A 17,740-nucleotide genomic window follows, 5' to 3' on the forward strand; every position below is an offset into this window, starting at 1 on the left:
ATAGATGTGATACATGGCACTCTGCGCACATTTCATTGGCCAAAACAAGTTACGTGTTCCTACCTAATTGCAGGGAAGAAAAATCCTAACCCTGTGCCTAGGCAGAGAAATGGACATATTTTAGACAACATTAAAAGTGGTCACCTCTCCCATGATCAGTTTTGGAGAACACGGCTCAGGATTCATGTTTGTCTAAGAAAATAAGCACACAAAGACAATTCCATTTAGTTTCTTCCATTATTTTGTGTTGTTTCTAAAACACTGCAGACATGAGTAATGTATCTACTACAACTACAGACATAGTGGCCTCTCTTGCTTAAAACTCTGTAATGGCTTCTTTAGCACTCATTATATAACTCAGACACCTTAATATGACCTACAAGCCCCACCTTTCCAGCTTCATCTCACTTCACTCACACTCCATCTCGCTCTGCTCTTCAGAGCCCTTAGACTGGCCTTTCAGTTCCTTGAAGGGAGACATTTGCTTCCTACTTCTGTCTTGAATGTTTTCTTCCCTTTCTCCTTTCGCCTGGTTACTCTGTAGCTTTAACATCAAATGTTTGTTCAAGGAAGCCCTCTCTGACTCCCAGAGTAGATCAAGTCCTCTCTGTTCTACACTCTCATAATACCCTATACTTTTCCTCCAGAGAAGCCATTCCATTTTTGCACTATTATTTGTTCAATCAATTTCTCCAATTAGAGTACAAGCTCCAAGGGGTAAGGATCAAGTCTGTTTTGCTCACCACCGTATGGTATTCCTTGTTTAGCCCAGTTACTGGCATATAATAAGGGCTCATTAAATATTGAGTTTGGTTATAGTTTTATATTTTAGGTCTGTGACATTTATCCTGTTTATAGAGAACATGTCTGAGATATTTATACAGTCCATAGAGAACAATTTGATAAGAAGATGAAAATTACACAAACTGCAAATGTACACTTGCTCTTTGTCTCTGTGTCTTAGCAGTGTAAGAGATTCCAAGATCAGAATGCTTTTCCTGTTCTCTCTGAATTGAAATATGCCCTCACATGGATTTTTCACTTTCTTTAGGTATTTTCCTTTTCTCATTTTTCGAGTAATACTTTTATGTTTTAGTTGAGAGCCCTACAGTCAGGGGATGTATCAAATTAAACATAAATGGCAGTAAAACTGCCCAAGCAGTGAGGGTATTATATAGGCATAGTTAATAAATAAGCTGTGTGAGATTAAGCTATGTTTCTCTCTAGCTTTCTGGAGATAGTACTGAATTCCCAAAACACAATGTTTTTTTTTGTTTGTTTTTGTTTTTGTTTTTGTTTTTTAATGATACTGTACATCAGCAAAAGCATATATATTAGATGCTTGGAAAATACCTTGCTATAGGTTTGTGTCTTCACTATTTGTCTTCATGTATAAGTATTGGGGGCAACTTTAGTCTTTCCTGTTTCTCTTTTCAGAAAGAATAACAAATTTTTCACCTTCTTGTCTCTGTGTTTCATTGTGGACTATCAGTACTGTTCTTCATTTAAAATGCAAATGTTCTAATAATCTACAGTCATAATCTTAGGGTAGAACTCATACAGATATTGTAATCTCTAAGCCTCTGAAAGTAGTGTTCTGCATTTTTATTCTAGAAGAGAGCCACTGCTTCTCATCAATAACAGAGTGGGATTAAAAGGAACATAAGTAAGAATATTTACAGAGCCTATTTATTCAACAGTATTATTGAATAATAATGTTTCTTAAATATCATTTTCCCTCAATATATATGGGGGATTGGTTCCAGAACCATCCTCCCGCCACCACTGCATATTCCAAACTCCATGCATACTCAACTCTCACAGTAGCTTCTAGGGCATGAACCATTCAGGTACTTGGGTTTTGTAGCCTGCAAATACTATGTTTTTATCTGTTGTTGGTTGGGAAAAAAATCACATATAAATGGATGCTCCCTACCACCGACAGATCCAACTCACATTATTCAAGGGTTAGCTGTATCTATTTAGTAGCGGAAGCTAGGGAAACTTAGAAAGAGAATGACATTTTTCTGTGAAACTTAAGTGTGTTTCAAACAATAGCATCTGAGTTTTAGTCTTTTGTTAGCACTGTCAATGTTCTCAACTATAGAATGTGGATGATAAAATAACCATCTCATAAAGTTCTTGTGAGGGGTAAATAAGATAGTACATTTAAAGTACTTATCCTAGTACCTGGCGTATAACAAACACTTAATATATTTTAGATTTACTATGAGACTTTGTCCAAAGTTAACCTCCTAGCTATTTATTTTCCTCTGTTCCTCCCCTCTTATTTTTCTCCAAATTGTCATCAGAGATAAATTTCTAAAACACAAATCTGTTTGTATAACTCTACTTCTTTGATACCATCTTTTTGGTTTTAAAACCCTTTAGTGATTTTCTGTTGTCCGAAGAGAAATGCCTCAAATACGAGGATGGTATTTAGCACTTTCCACATGACCCTAACCTTCCTTCCCAAACCATCTTCTGCCTTGACCACCCACTGCGTTGTAGCCCAAACAAGCCACACAGTTTTCTTTTGCTACCTTGGCTTGTTGTCTTCCTTCTGTCTAGAATTTCTGCTATAGGCCTCACTTCCTCTTCTTTGTAGGCAAAATTTTTGGTTCCTGTTTATTCATCTCTTTTTAGCATTTATTATGATATCAAAGGTAATTCCATATGTCTTGCTATCTTACTAGCTTGTGAGTTCCTTCAGAGCAGAGGCTATAATTTATTCATCATTTAGATAACATTGATGAGTGCCACTGGAACTCAGTAGGCACTCAGTAAAAACTTGTTCAAATAATATATTAATATTTGGTATAATTTTGATTTCAGTGTGTTTTTATTCTAGGTCCTTGGCCTTATCCAAAACATGAGTGTTTTCCAGTGTCCAAAATGTAAACACAAAACTCATATTTTTGGTGCCGATGGTGCAAGAAAACTAGCACAGACCCTCGGCCTTGAAGTTCTAGGTAAGACTGTGGGATGTTCTTGAAGAAGAAATGGCAGAAGGGAAAGTGGGGATGAGGCTTGGTGATCAAGAGTATCTCAGAAAATGATGAGTTGCTTTTGGCTTCATGTTTTAAATTTATATAGCACAGTTCTATGTGTTAACTTTTCTTTGGCTTTTTTGAATAAATTTGATCTGTCAACTATGATAATAATTTCTATTTTAAATAAAAGCTGTCTATAACTTAAATTTGAGAAGAGAGTTTTGTTGTCCAACTACTGTAATTTGAAGCCATATTTTAAATGATGGTCATTAGTGTGCTGTTTGCTAAGTCAGGTGAATAGCTGTTCAGTATGTTGTAAAAACCTCTAGAAGTATTCATTCTTAGTGCATATATAAAAATGGCTTTCTGATTAATTCTGTATTTGTTAGTCTTTCTGCTTTAGAATGAAAATTTACTGTCAATGACAATGACTGAATTTACTGTTTTCTGTAATTTTTAATGTGTTTGATATGTCTATAAAATACGGCTATGTCTATAAAATACCTGAAATTTACATTGTACACACTGTTCCACTGTTCATGTCACTCAATTGAAGAGTTCATTAGTGCTATGAGGAGAACTAAAATTATGTGTTAAATGAGCAAAACACAGGTTTTGGATAAAATATGATGTTTCAAAAATCCACAGACAATTTAACAGACTTTTTAGAAAACATTGTTTTGATATTCTAATTGTGAATGAGTTTCTGTTCTTGTCAAAGACAGATGTTAGATTCTGAATAAGGAAGGCATAGAGTGAATTATTAGACTTAGGTAGTTAAAAATTAAGATCCCTTAGAGATCAAGGAATTTCAAAGCATTCTCTGTTATAATTAAGTTTCTAAAAGTTGATGTTAAATGTATTATTGTTATGCATTTGCACTATAGCAGCCACTCCAATACCAGGTGAATACAAATGATATATTTTGATACATTGCTATAATTATGGCCAGAAATTATATTCTGTAACTGTTTTTTATTTAACCCAGAAAGTTCGATTTTCCAAATCTGCATAATAGCAGATTGACATTTACTTATATAATAAAATAAATGTATAATTATAATGTCATTATTGAATTATACTGACAACACTGTAATTTCCTAACTTACAAATGAGCTGTACAATTTCATTTCAGTTACTTACAATTAGAAACATTTCATTGAGAAACAATGGTATATATGGAAGTTACATTTTAACCAACAGCTCACAAATTTAAATTATGGTAAAAATGCATCAGAAACACTGATTATTGATCACAAAAATTGGACGTTGCCCTAGACTGCTATTTCTGACAGTGTTAGGGGAAAAATAATTTAGAGTTCCTCATTAGGGCCCATCTCCTTCTTTTAATGTAGTCATGGGTCCCATGGTGTCTCCCGTGAGGTAGAGCAGGGTTTCATTTATGAAGAGGTTGGAACTGGGAATGAGAAACTGAAATCGGGAAAAAGCTGTTTCAGCTTTGGCCTCTTGGGCCAGTTGAACCTATTGAGAACCATTATTTGTCCTTTACTGACTCCCTGGCAGGCTTTTAATTCAGTGGGTTGAGCTCTTCAGAATCTTATCTATATTTACCTACAGGGACGGTTTATGCATAGTTGTTAAGGTCTCAGACCGCCTCAGGGAAAATCCTTTAACCTATAATAGGTCTGAAATGTTCCCTCATTTCTTTCAGATTCAGCCCCTCAAAGATACTTCTCAGGCTCAGACTTCTCATCACTCACTTTTAGTTTTTAAAAATCCATGTCTAGATAACAACCATTAGACCATGACCACTCTTACCATGCCACCTATTTTCTAACAAGATTTTCCACTGCTTGGGCTAATCTTCTGTGTCTGTAGGTAGGATTGTAAGTATCTGGAGAGCAGAAATGATGTCAATGCATGGCTATATAAAGGAGAAGGTTTTACTCTTTTTCCTTCCATTTCTGCAGTAAGAAATCATTCATAATTCTTTACTAGAATGACAGTTCATAAATTGAGACAAAAAACTTCATTTCTAAGCATTTTCTATCACATTTTTTCTGCCTGCTCCTGTGACCGTGTCCTACAGTCTTAAGTTGATTTAAAGAATAGGAATCGAATTTACTGAAATCCAATCCTTAACTGGCTACTGAAACATCATGTATTTGTCATTTGGCCATTCGATATTGAGGAGAGACTTACAGTTTAAGATCACAAAGGTTGACAAGAGAAGAATGAAATAACATCTCCTTTTCCATGTACTTCATAGTATATATTGCAATATTTTTATAACATATACTTCTTTTGCATTATTTACATTGCCTGACATGGTGCTGAATGCCTTACTTGAATAAAACACCACATACACATATGTTTTAATAACCTTTGCATGGATTTGGAGTGGTTCTGGGAATGCCTAGTACGATGGCAAGTCAACTTTTCTACTTAAGACCCCATTCCCTTTTAAATCTCAGTCTTGATAAACTTCATTTGGGGTAGTGTGCTGGATAGAGTATATTGGATGAGGGGTCAGAATTTAGATCAGCTCCTAAATTCCACTGCCTGATAGTAATATGACCTCAGGAAAACACACCTCTCCTACCTCCATTTGCATTTTGGAGGTTCTTACTGTAAACTTGCTAAGATCTCACCAAGCTCCTAAGTTATATATAGTGCTACATAGGCTAGTAAATAACAAGAGAAAAAAATTCTGTCTGATAAAGAGAAGGATAGTTGAGATAACAGGTCTGGCCTACTTTTAACCAGTTCTTTGTGCTTACTCCATTTGCCAACATCAGGAAGGTTATTTTATTGTACTTTTTTGGACTTCTTTTCCTTGTCATATTTTTCTCTTCTGTTTCCTCTTATTATGTGGCATGATGTGTCTATATCACATATTAATGGGAGAAATCATTTGCAAATGTCTTCTAATCCATTGCTTTCTTGGAGACTTCCAGCAAAGAATAAATCAGAGGCCTCATCCATTAATGGGCTGCCACAGAGGTTTCCTATATTCATATACAATCACTGTACTTCCCTAAAATAGAGTATTTTGTTTGTAATTCCCATTTGAAATTTCCTTTACAGAGATTTAGCAATTAGAAGTTAGTCAATTTGAATCAATTTAGTTCAGATTTTGTTTCTTTCCATAGTTCAAATAGTGAGATGCAAAAAGCCTGTATAACCTTTTCTGGTTCTAATGGATGTCTGCTGGGCTCTTTTAGGAGACATTCCCTTACACCTTAACATAAGGGAAGCTTCAGATACAGGCCAGCCAATTGTGTTTTCACAGCCTGAAAGTGATGAGGTAAGTTCCGTTTTTAGATATGTATTTTTATTTCTTTTTATATACTTTCTGATATATAGGAAGAAAGTTGGGAAGATTAAGTCTGTATATTTGCACTGCATATATATTTAAATAACGATTAACTTGTCCAAAGCATCTTTAGGTTACTGTTATGTATAGTAACCTGCCAGTGCTGGCTCTAAATTATCAGCTGAACAAGTTTACCTGCAGAGAATCATCACCCAAACAGTTTTCTCATGAAAAGCATGAACAATGAAAGTTTATAAAATTCTTATCTTGCTGGCTAGCATATGAGTGCACAAGTTTATTAAATTTCAGTATTAGAAGTTCAACTTATTGGAGAAGAAAGCCTAATCAAGTATTTAATTTTTTTATAGGGTAATTGTGTAAACCATTAGAGGTGGGATTTTTTTTTCCTTTTTTTTTTTTTTTTCAAGACAGGATTTTGCTCTGCCACCCAGGCTGGAGTACAGTTGTGCAATCCTGCCCACTGCACCCTTGACTTCCCAAGCTCAAGCTGTCTTCCCATCTCAGCCTCCTCCTCCCAAATAGCTAGGACCACAGGTGCACACCACCATGCCCTGGTAAATTGATTTTATTTTTGTGTGTGTGGAGACAGGGTCTCACTATGTATTTAGGGTGGTCTCAAACTCCTAGACTCAAGTGTTCCTTGTGTCTTGGCCTCCCGAAGTGCTGGGATTATAGGCATGAGCCACCATGCATAGCCTAGAGATGAGATTTTCATTGCATTTATTTTAATAAATATGATTGGGAAGGTGAGGTGAAAAGACTAGTAGTGTTTCATTAGCCAACATCATTAGAGATATAGCTGATAGATTTTCAAAATTACTGCCACATAAAATTTTTAAGCATAAAATATTTTACTTTTTTAAAAAATAGAAATAAATCAATCATCTAATTTTTTCATTCCTAAATAACACTTGCTATTTAACTTAGAAACTGAATCATCATCTGGTGCATCCGTTTTATGTTGTTCCTTTGTTGAACAACCCCAATCAATCTTCTAATAGTTTTTCTTTTTCTTAACCAATGGGTACAACTTTACAGTACTGGTATTTTTGTCCAAACGTAACTAGTGCTCTTTATATTCTAGTCTGCTTCCTTTAATCTTCTGTGAATTGGAAAATAAAAGAGCCAAGTTTGGTTAGAGCTGTAAAGTAAGAGTAAATGAACAGGAATCTTGGATAAGTGAAGTATATTTACTTAGAGTGATCTCTTTCCTGGGTTTAGAGGTCCTTTCCTTTTCTTAAGGGTAAGCAGCTATGGTACAGGTGATTGTGTTGCTAGCAATATGATCTCTGAGTAAATACAGTTTAACAGTTACCATTGTTTTTCTCTTTTTTGTCTTTTACTTATTAAATGTTAAATTTCCTTTTCAGTCTTTCTCAGCAATTTTTCAGATGAGCAAGAAACCATAATCCTTTAACATCTTCACAATTAAAATCTGCCAATCCCAACTGCCATAACTGTGCTTTACTTTATGCAATATATAAAAATGTTTTATGAAAATCGAGGGTTTTTTGGTTTTAATTACACACTTTTAAGTGCCTCCTGAGAACAGACTATTTAAAGACATTCCACAGCGATTCCTAGTGAATAGGAATAATTACTTACCAGTGTATTTCAATTAAGAGTTTAGATTTTATTATTTTTTTTCACCTGTTCATTATTTTTTCTTTGAAAGTCTCCAGGAGAACTATTTTACTGAAGTTAAAGGAATGTAATGTAATAGAGAACATATAGCAACCATCCAAAGATAATATGATATAATACTCTAAATAGCTTTGTTAGATTCTCAAAAGGGATCTCTACATGGAAGGAAAAGCACTAAACCTGAGTCATTATGGGATACCAAGTTTGCTACTTCCTAAGTGTGACCTAAAGCAAGTTTTCTAACCTCTCTGAACCTTTCTCTCCATCTATAAATTGATGTCATAATGAGGAAGGTGAGGAAGAATAAATGAAATAGTAATGTGGAAATATCTTGAAAAATCCCAAGTAGAATACAACTGTTTTTATTTTCTGAAACTTCCTGTATAAGATGTCGTGATGCTAAATGTCTCTCCTCTTCCCTTTGTTAAAGAGCTGAGTCCACTTAATGTACTTGACATGGTATCAAGCAAATATCACTCTTTGATGTTATTTAAAAATCAGGGTAGCAGAATTTGAATCATGGAAGCAGAATTTTCAGCTTCAACATCAAAGACATTACCTCCTAGAAACTAAGAAGCTATGATTGAGGCCTAGGATCACAATCCTTTGGTTAGTCTTGTGATGAATTTTGCCTCCTGAAAGCCTTTTTCCCTTTCCCCCATGAACTCAAATGGAAATATGCTCTTAGAAACTAGTCACAACGCTCTCACCAGATTCTGTTGCATTCATAGAAGCTTAATGCCTATTCTCTGTGCATGTCTTCATTTACAGAATGAAGAAAGTGTTTATTGCCAACGTGATAAAACTTCTGCAGGAGTTAGTGGGGCAAAACCTATAATATTATTTGTTAATTATTAGCACATTTTTTTTCTGTGAGGCAGGATCTTGCTGTATCACCCAGGTTGAAATGCAAGTGGCACAATCTTGGCTTACTGTAGCCTCTACCTTTTAGGCTCAAGCAATCCTCCCATCTTATTTACAGGTGCACACCACTACATCCAGCTGATTTTTTGTATTTTTGGTACAGATGGGTTTTAACCACGTTGCCTAGGCTGGTGCCAAACTCCTGAGCTCAGGAGATTCACCTGCCTTGGCTTCCCAACGTGCTGGGATTACAGGCATGAGCCACCACACCTGGCCTAGACTGATACTTTTTATTGTTTACTTTTAGGGGTTGACCCATAGGCACAATTATAAATCAGTAAAAGTTTAATTATTAGCTTTTTATCTTTAGTTCTTACTCCACCTTCTCCATATTCTATCACTCCCTCCTCTCAACACCAGGTGTTAGGGCTCTTATTCTCTGCCCACAAAATCCTTTAGAATTATACATTGAGGATTTATCTCTCCCAGTAACATTTAACTTTCAGAAAAGGCAAACACTAAAAAGGTAGTAATTAATCTAAAAGTATGAATTATGGTGAATTTAAGATATCATTGGAAATGTTAGGAGAGCTCATAGTACTAATTAAAAAGTACTAATAGTCTGCTGCCTACTCAATGAGCAAAACCTTACATGTACACTGCTTAGGAAAGGCGAGTAAGAGTCCAAATTTGAGTAGTGTAAAATAGCCAGAGAAAGCAATAGAAGAGGGAAGAGAAGGTGATACTTAGAATTCAGAACCCTTAATTTCAATAACATTGTCTCATGCTGGTATGATTAATATTGTTGATTCAATTAAAACTGCATTTTGCTCTTGATTAAGACCAGAATACAAGGAGTGAACCTGTGATTAGCTGATAACATTGTGGTTTTGTTCTTTTTATCAAGTAAGAGTATAAGCTACAGAAAGATGTGCTATGATATTCCTGGTAAAGACTTTCAAATATAAGTGAGAACTTTATTATTTTATAATTTCCAAGTTGTCACCTCAAAATCTTAATATGAAATGACTGTGTATGATAAATTAGGACTTCAAATATTTAAAAACAAAGACAAAGGAAAAAAATCTTTGTTCACTTTGGTTACCGTTTATTTCTTGTTGCTAGTTAATGGCATAGCAGACAATAGAGTCCACCTGTATTATGTGGGCCTCTAGATGACCTAAAAAAAAGATCTTGAATAGGAGAAAAGGGTTAGTCTGTGTAGAGTTGATGAAAGAAGAGAATATTAATAGTTTGAGTTTTCTCAGTTTTGTCTTATATGATGTGTGTGTGTTACTTGTTTGCTAGTTATGGATTAAACAAAAGGATTTGATTTAAATATTCTTCAGGTGGGAACAGTGCCCAAAGGAGATGTTCATATGAGCTCTTCAATGAGATTGTAAATTTATTGAGAGTATAATGATAATAGCAGCTACAAATATTTATTATATGCTTCCTCTGTGCCAACAGTTCACATGCCATATTCTCACTTAATAATCCCCAAATGCTTTGAGCTAGATATAATTATTATAACCAGTTTAGAGATATGGAAACTGATCCTAGAAGAGTTAAGTAACTTTCCCAAAGCCTCACAGCTGATAAGTAATAAAGCCAAGATTCTAAACCATGCCTGTCTGATTTCAAGGCCCCAACTCTTCACCAATGAACTGTTCTGCCTCTCTTTTACATCATTACATCCCATAGATTTCCCATCATGATGCCTTGCATGCAGTAAGAACCAAAGCCTATTTGTTGAAATAATACTGCCCTGGCTAAAAAATTTAGTCTCAACAGTTTTTGAGAAATTGAAACTGTTAAACTAAGCACTTTTAGTAGTTTCTCAGCAACTGACAATCTATTACTTTGAATGTGATATATTAGAATTCTAAGTTTGGAGATAGTTCATTAAAAAGGAAAGGTTAAATGTAGCCAATTTGATTGCTCTGGAATCATTCAGTATTTTTTATATTCTGATAGGTTTATGTCTCTAATTTAATGTAGATAAGTACTAAAAGATTACAGAATGATGGCCTTGCCTCATCTTGCTTTAGTGAACTTTAAATTATCATCACAAAATATTAAGCATAAGTACCTAGAAAATCTACTAGGAGATAAAAGGTATGTATAAAGATATATGGGTGAAAATCAGCACATTTGATTTGAGAGAAACCTTTCTTTATAAGTAGATAATATTTCCATATATAAACAAAAACTATTGTTTCTATTAACTACAGCAGAGAAGAAGCCATTTTTAGACTATGCTTTATGATTATAATTACTTGTATTTTGGGTTTACTATTTAACATTTGGTGTAGTGGAATAAGCTGAACTTTAGAGTCAGTTGGAGCCAGGTTTGAATGTTTTCTAGCCTGACTTCATGACCTTGTGCAAACAACTCCTGGTTTCATCATTTAAGTTGAGCTGATGATGCTTGTTTTACATGTTTAAGTTGAGGTTATTTATATGAAATACTTGGTATATACTAGGTTCTCAATAAAAAAATATATAAAGCCTTATTTGTGTTTTTAGAGTTTTTGGAGGACTCTCTTAAATTGACTTGTAATACTTTTCTGGTAAAATAAATCATGATTTAGCTGTTAGGGCTCAAGCATAGTCTTTAAAAAATGAAGACATGTGAAACACTCTTAAAGTGTAAAACATACTTCATCAAGTCAGGGCAAATAGACCACAAATATCTCTTTTTACTGTGTAGAATCTGGGAACTGGTCAGCTTAGGTTCAAAGCCCAGCTGATCTCCTACTAGCTATAATGGTTTGGACAAAATTATATACCTTTCTGGATGTTTCCTTATCTATAAAGTGGAGATAATGATAGATTCACCACCAGAGTAACTGTGAAGATAAATAACACTTGGCAAATATTAAGTACTCAGTAAATCTTAGCTATTATCATTATTAGTTGTGTATAAATATGTAACTGTGAGTATATTATTTTATTTGTTTTCATGCTGCTGATAAAGATATACCAGAGACTGGGCCATTTACAAAAGAAAGACGTTTATTGGACTTACAGGTCCATGTGGCTAGGGAGCCCTCACAATCATGGAGGAAGGTGAAAGGCAAGGAGGAACAAGTCACATCTTCTATGGATGGTGGCAGGCAAAAAGAGAGCTTGTGCAGGGAGATTCCCTTTTTTAAAGCTATCAGATTTTATGAGATTTACTATCATGAGAACAGCATGGGAAAGACTTACCCTCATGAGTCAGTCACCTCCCACCAGGTTTTTCCCATGACACATGGGAAATGTGGGAGCTATAATTCAAGATGAGATTTGAGTGGGGACACAGCCAAACCATATCATTCCACCTAGCCCCTCCTAAATCACATGTCCTCACATTTCAAAACCAATCATACCTTCCCATCAGTTCCCAAAAGTCTTAACTCATTTCAGCATTAACTCAAATGTTCACAGTCCAAAGTCTCCTTTGAGACAAGGCAAGTCCCTTTGGCCTATGAGCCTGTAAGATCAAAAGCAAGTTAGTTACTTCCTAGATACAATGGGGGTACAGGCATTGGATAAATACAGCTGTTCTAAATGAGAGAAAGTGGCCAAAACAAAAAGGCTACAGGCCCCATACAAGTCTGAAATCGGTGGGGCAGTCAAGTCTTAAAGCTCCAAAATTATCTCCTTTAACTCCATGTCTCACTAGGTCATGCTGATGCAAGAGGAAGGTTCCCATAGTCTTGGGCAGCTTTGCCACTGTGGCTTTGCAGGGTATAGTCTCCTTCTCGGCTGCTTTTATGGGCTGGCATTGAGTGTCTGCAGCTTCTCCAGGCACATGGTGCAAGTTGTCAGTGGATCTACCATTGTCAGGACTGGAGGATGATGGCTGTCTACTCACAGCTGTACTAGGCAGTGCCTCAGTAGGGACTCTGTGTGGGAGCTCTGACCCCACATTTCCCTTCCGCACTGCCCTAGCAGAGGTTCTTCATGAGGACCCTGCTCCTACAGCAAACTTCTTCCTGGACATCCAGGTGTTTCCATACATCTGAAATCTATGTGGAGGTTCCCAAACCACAATTCTTGACTTCTTTGCACCCGCAGGCTCAACCCCATGTGGTAGCTGCCAAGGCTTGAGCCTTGCTCCCTCTGAAGCCATGGCCTGAGCTCTACATTGTCCCCTTTCAGCCATGGCTGGAGCAGCTGGGACACAGGGCGCCAATTCCCTAGGGGGCACACAACACAGGGACCCTGGGCCCAGCCCACAAAATTATATTTTCCTCCTAGGCCTCTAGACTTGTGATGGGAGAGGCTGCCAAGAAAACCTCCGACATGTCCTGGAGACATTTTCCTCATTGTCTTGGGGATTAACATTCTGCTCCTCGTTACTTATGCAAATTTCTGCAGCAGGCTTGAATTTCTCCTCAAAATGGGATTTTCTATTCCTGTGCATTGTCGGGCTACAAATTTTCTGAACTTTTATGCTGTTTCCCTTATAAAACTGAATGCCTTTCACAGCACCCCAGTCACCTCTTGAATGCTGTATTGCTTAGAAATTTCTTCTGTCAGATACTCTAAATCTTCTCTCTCAAGTTCAAAGTTCCACCAATCTCTAGGGCAGGGGGAAAATGCCCCCAGTCTCTTTGCTAACGTGTAACAAGAGTCACCTTTGCCCCAGTTCCCAACAACTTCCTCATCTCATCTGAGACCATCTCAGCCTGGACCTTATTGTTCATATCACTATCAGTATTTTTGTCAAAGCCACTCAACAAGTCTCTGGGAAGTTCCAAACTTTTCCACATTTTCGTGTCTTCTTCTGAGCCCTCCAAACTGTTCCAACCACTGCCTGTTACACAGTCCCAAAGTTGCTTCCACATTGTCAGGTGTCTTTTCAGCAATGCCTCACTCTACTAGTACAAATTTACTCTATTAGTTTGTTTTCACACTGCTGATAAAGACATACCAGAGACTGGGCAGGTTACAAAAGAAAGAGGTTTATTGGACTTATAGTTCTATGTGGCTGGGGAGGCCTCACAATCATGGAGGAAGGTGAAAGGCAAGGAAGAACAAGTCACGTCTTTCATGGATGGTGGCAGGCAAAAAGTGGGCTTGTGCAGGAAGACTCTCGTTTTTAAAGCTATCAGATCAAGTGAGACTTATTATCACAAGACCAGCACAGGAAAGAACCACCCCCATGATTCAGTCACCTTTCACCAGGTTTCTTCCAGAGCACATAAGAATTATGGGAGTTACAGTTCAAGATAAGATTTGAGTGGAGACACTGAGAAACCATATCAATTATCAATGTAGAAATTAATGGTTTTAGACAATTTTACTATTGTGTTCTACAGTTACTTTTTATGAACAAGGTAGAGGATATAGGTAATTTTGTGTTAGATTTATTTAAAGGAACTCTTAAAATGCAAATATCATGACCATGCAAGCATTAGGTTAGCTTGTGGCCCACTCCATGGCTTAAGAGCTGCTCTTAGAGTCCCATGGCACTTGGGATCCCAGACAATAAGAGGTTAACAGTGGAACCAGGATTTTTTGCATGATATCCAAAATTTACCAGGTGGAAGAGTCTATAGGTGCTTGATGCTGGTGTTGCACACCATTCTTAAGGAGATGAAGAAAATGCTTTCCTAAAATAAACTGTAGCATGATAATACATAGTGTTCCTTAAAAATGAATAACAGCTCTTATGCTAAAGAAGTTTTGGCAGTATCTAACTCAAGATATCAATTTTTCAGAGGAGAAAGGTGTAATTTCTCTGCAACCAGACTAGGTTGCTTGTTTGCTGACACCAGTATTAGAGTTTGAAAAACAGTACTTGCTGGTATTAAATATTACTTCAGAGGGCCATCTTCCAAATAATTCCCCTCCAAGTAATCTAAATTCTTTATTTCTTGTGTCACCTGCAATGTATACAGCATTATCTTCTCAATACTAAATTTCCTCAGCTCACTCAGCCTTTTTGCCATCAAATACAGTGGGCCTCTATGACATACAGTTGATGAGTCATTCAGTGTCTGCTGAAGAGAAATACAGAACAAACAAATCTGTTCTTTTCCAGGCCAAAGCTTACTTGAGGATTGCTGTGGAAGTGGTAAGAAGATTGCCCTCACCTTCGGAGTGATTCCCCAAGTGTCCTGGAAATTTGCCTGGTACTAACATTAAGAAGACCTTTCGAAATCAGCAATGTGGTGATGGAACCTACAGAAATAATATAAATCATAATTGTTTTATTTCTAAGGAAATAACGTCTTCAGATCTGATTTGCTAAGCTGTGAGTCAAAAAAGTTTTATGTTTCAATGTTAACTGCTACATTTAGAAATTTTTTGAAAGCTGGTGTATACCACCTGCACAGAACTGCATTTTATTTTATTGCATTACCCCTTTAGGAATCATGGGTTTATGATGTTACAAGACCATTTTGGGAGGGAACTATATACTGTTTACAGGACCACAGAGTTAGTAATTTAAGTGATATACTAAATTTGTGTATGGGCATAAGTATTATACCTCTCCATCAGGCAATTTGGACTGTCTTTAAATCCTGTTTTTAGTACTTTCTTGGACATGTTCTTAATACGGACCTTTGCTTCTCCATCTGAATCACACCATCCCCCAGTCTTAATGAGTCTCAGTCTCCAGGGATAGGGTCTGAACATACATATTTTTAATAAGAACATGATGTTGATGATGATTCTGATTATGATGGCAGTAATAATAATAGCTAACATTTAACAAGTGCTTTCTACATATCCTTATAACTAATATTTCATTTGTGTGAGTGGGTACTATTATCTCTATTTTACAGACAAGTAATTTGAGGTATAAGAAGGTTGAGTGTCTTGCTGAGGGTTAATATATCTAGAAAGTAATAGAGCTTAGATTTGAACTTGAGTTCAAAAGGATATTAGATTCATCCTTTTGTACACCAATGTGCTTTTGTTAATTCAAAAAAGGCAGGTGGAATGCAGTATTTAGCATTTCCTCAAACGTTTTTGGCCATGAAATCCACCCCCGCTCCCCACCCACTGCCTTTTAAGAGCATTTCATGGAGTTCACATTTCAAATAACACATTTTGGAAAACATTTATCTTGCCTAATTGAAACTCAAAGAGAGATAATCCATGACTTTTCAGAGTCAGGTAGCAGATAATTTTAAATCCACAAGTACTGGTCAGAGTGAGCCGTAAGTTAATTGGCATTTATAAAGAAGTGGTCTGTCACTTTTGGCAAATGCTTTGACATCCCTTGTTCTATAGTTGTTAGCCAGAAAATTAGGTACAGAGTTTCACATTATTATAAGTATGTTTTCACACAAAAATATAGACATTGATGCTTATTGCAACTTTATGTGTAATAACCAAAAACAACCCAGATTTTCTTCATTGGGAATGGTTAAACAAACCATGGTACATTCATACTATGAATATTACTCAGCAGTAAAAAAGAACAAACTGTGGGTACATGCAGCAACCTAAATGAATTCTAGAGAATTATGCTGAGTGAAAAAAGCCAGTCTCAAAAGGTTATGTACCAAAAGATTCCATTTATATGACATTCTTGAAGTGACATAATTATAGAAATGGAGAACAGATTAGTTATGGCCATGTTAAGGAGGTGGTGAAAATGGGAGAGAATTGGGTGTGGCTGTGAGAAACATGAGGGATCCTCATGATGATGGAAATGTTCTATATCACAGCTATCAATGCCACTATCGCGGTTGTGATACTGTGCTATAGTTTTACAAGATGTTACCATTGGGGGAAATTGGATGAAGAGCACATGAAATCTCTGTATCATTTCTTAAAACTGCATATTATTCTACAATTATCTGAAAATAAAAATAAAAGTTAAAAGAACACATATTGCTATATATGAACTGAAATTTACTGGACCATATACTAATTAATATCATGAATAAAATTATTTGTGGACACACTGTAATCATCATATCACTCTGAGATGGAAGTAATGACTTAATGTTTCAGATATTTATTTGTGTGTTTATTGTCTTTTGAGGAAGAGGAAAATGTAGATGATCATTGAGCACTTGTGAATACAAAAAATGCTTAAACCAAACTTTATCCAGAAAAAGAATGACTGCAAGTTGTATGTTATCTTTTAATATATATCATGGAGAAATGGGTAAGATAGTCTTTACTCATGAATATGTGACTGAGAGAAGATCCACATATAAAATTCCCTGCCCTCTTCTCCTTCACTTGACTGGTGTCTGCAGATGCTTCCAGGAAGTCTGCAGAAACAAATGGTGGTTGGTGTATGTATGCAAGTTTAGATGTGGAGGAAGAAAAAGTGGCTATAAAAGAAAAACTAAGCTTATTCTAAAATTTTGCCTATGGCAGTCTTCATTAGGCTTCAAAGAGCCAACTCCAAAGGTAGACTGAAGTACAGGTAGTTTGCCTGCTTGTTAAGGGGTAATATTTATTGTCTGTTCTTCACATCTCAATAGAGTGTAATTAAAAGACTGATATTTTGAAAAGATGAACAAAACTGACAAACTTCTAGCCAGGCTCATTAAGAAAAGAGAGAAAGAAAGATGACATATATCAACAAATCAGGAATGAAAAAGAGACATCACTACATTCATGAAAAGGACAATAAGAATGATTATAAACAACTTTATGCCCATGAAATTGAAGACTTAGATAAAATAGACAAAAGCTTTGAAAGAAACTACCAAAGTTCACTCAAGGAATAGATAACCTAAGTAGTCATAAATTACTTTTAAAAATATAATTTGTGTTAAGAACCAACAAAGGGCCGGACGCGGTGGCTCAAGCCTGTAATCCCAGCACTTTGGGAGGCCGAGGCGGGTGGATCACAAGGTCAAGAGATCAAGACCATCCTGGTCAACATGGTGAAACCCCGTCTCTACTAAAAATACAAAAAGTTAGCTGGGCATGGTAGTGCGTGTCTGTAATCCCAGCTACTCAGGAGGCTGAG

The 17,740-nt window shown here is 36.2% G+C and overlaps 1 protein-coding gene across 12 annotated transcripts in view; it reads left to right on the top strand.

The window, feature by feature from the left end:
• The window catches only part of NUBPL (NUBP iron-sulfur cluster assembly factor, mitochondrial), a 275,614-nt gene extending 258,899 nt beyond the window's left edge, over nt 1–16,715 (top strand). For all 12 annotated transcript variants that reach the window (XM_074393327.1, XM_074393328.1, XM_010334957.3 and 9 more), the window contains 3 exons: nt 2,852–2,972; nt 6,179–6,261; nt 14,837–16,715. In XM_074393327.1, the coding sequence (XP_074249428.1) occupies nt 2,852–2,972; nt 6,179–6,261; nt 14,837–14,899 (267 nt within the window). In that variant the 3' untranslated portion in view covers nt 14,900–16,715. The remainder of the gene's footprint in view (nt 1–2,851; nt 2,973–6,178; nt 6,262–14,836) is intronic.
• The last annotated feature ends 1,025 nt before the right edge of the window (nt 16,716–17,740 follow it).

The sequence above is a fragment of the Saimiri boliviensis genome, chromosome 2, assembly GCF_048565385.1.
Source record: "Saimiri boliviensis isolate mSaiBol1 chromosome 2, mSaiBol1.pri, whole genome shotgun sequence".
Classification (NCBI taxonomy): domain Eukaryota; kingdom Metazoa; phylum Chordata; class Mammalia; order Primates; family Cebidae; genus Saimiri; species Saimiri boliviensis.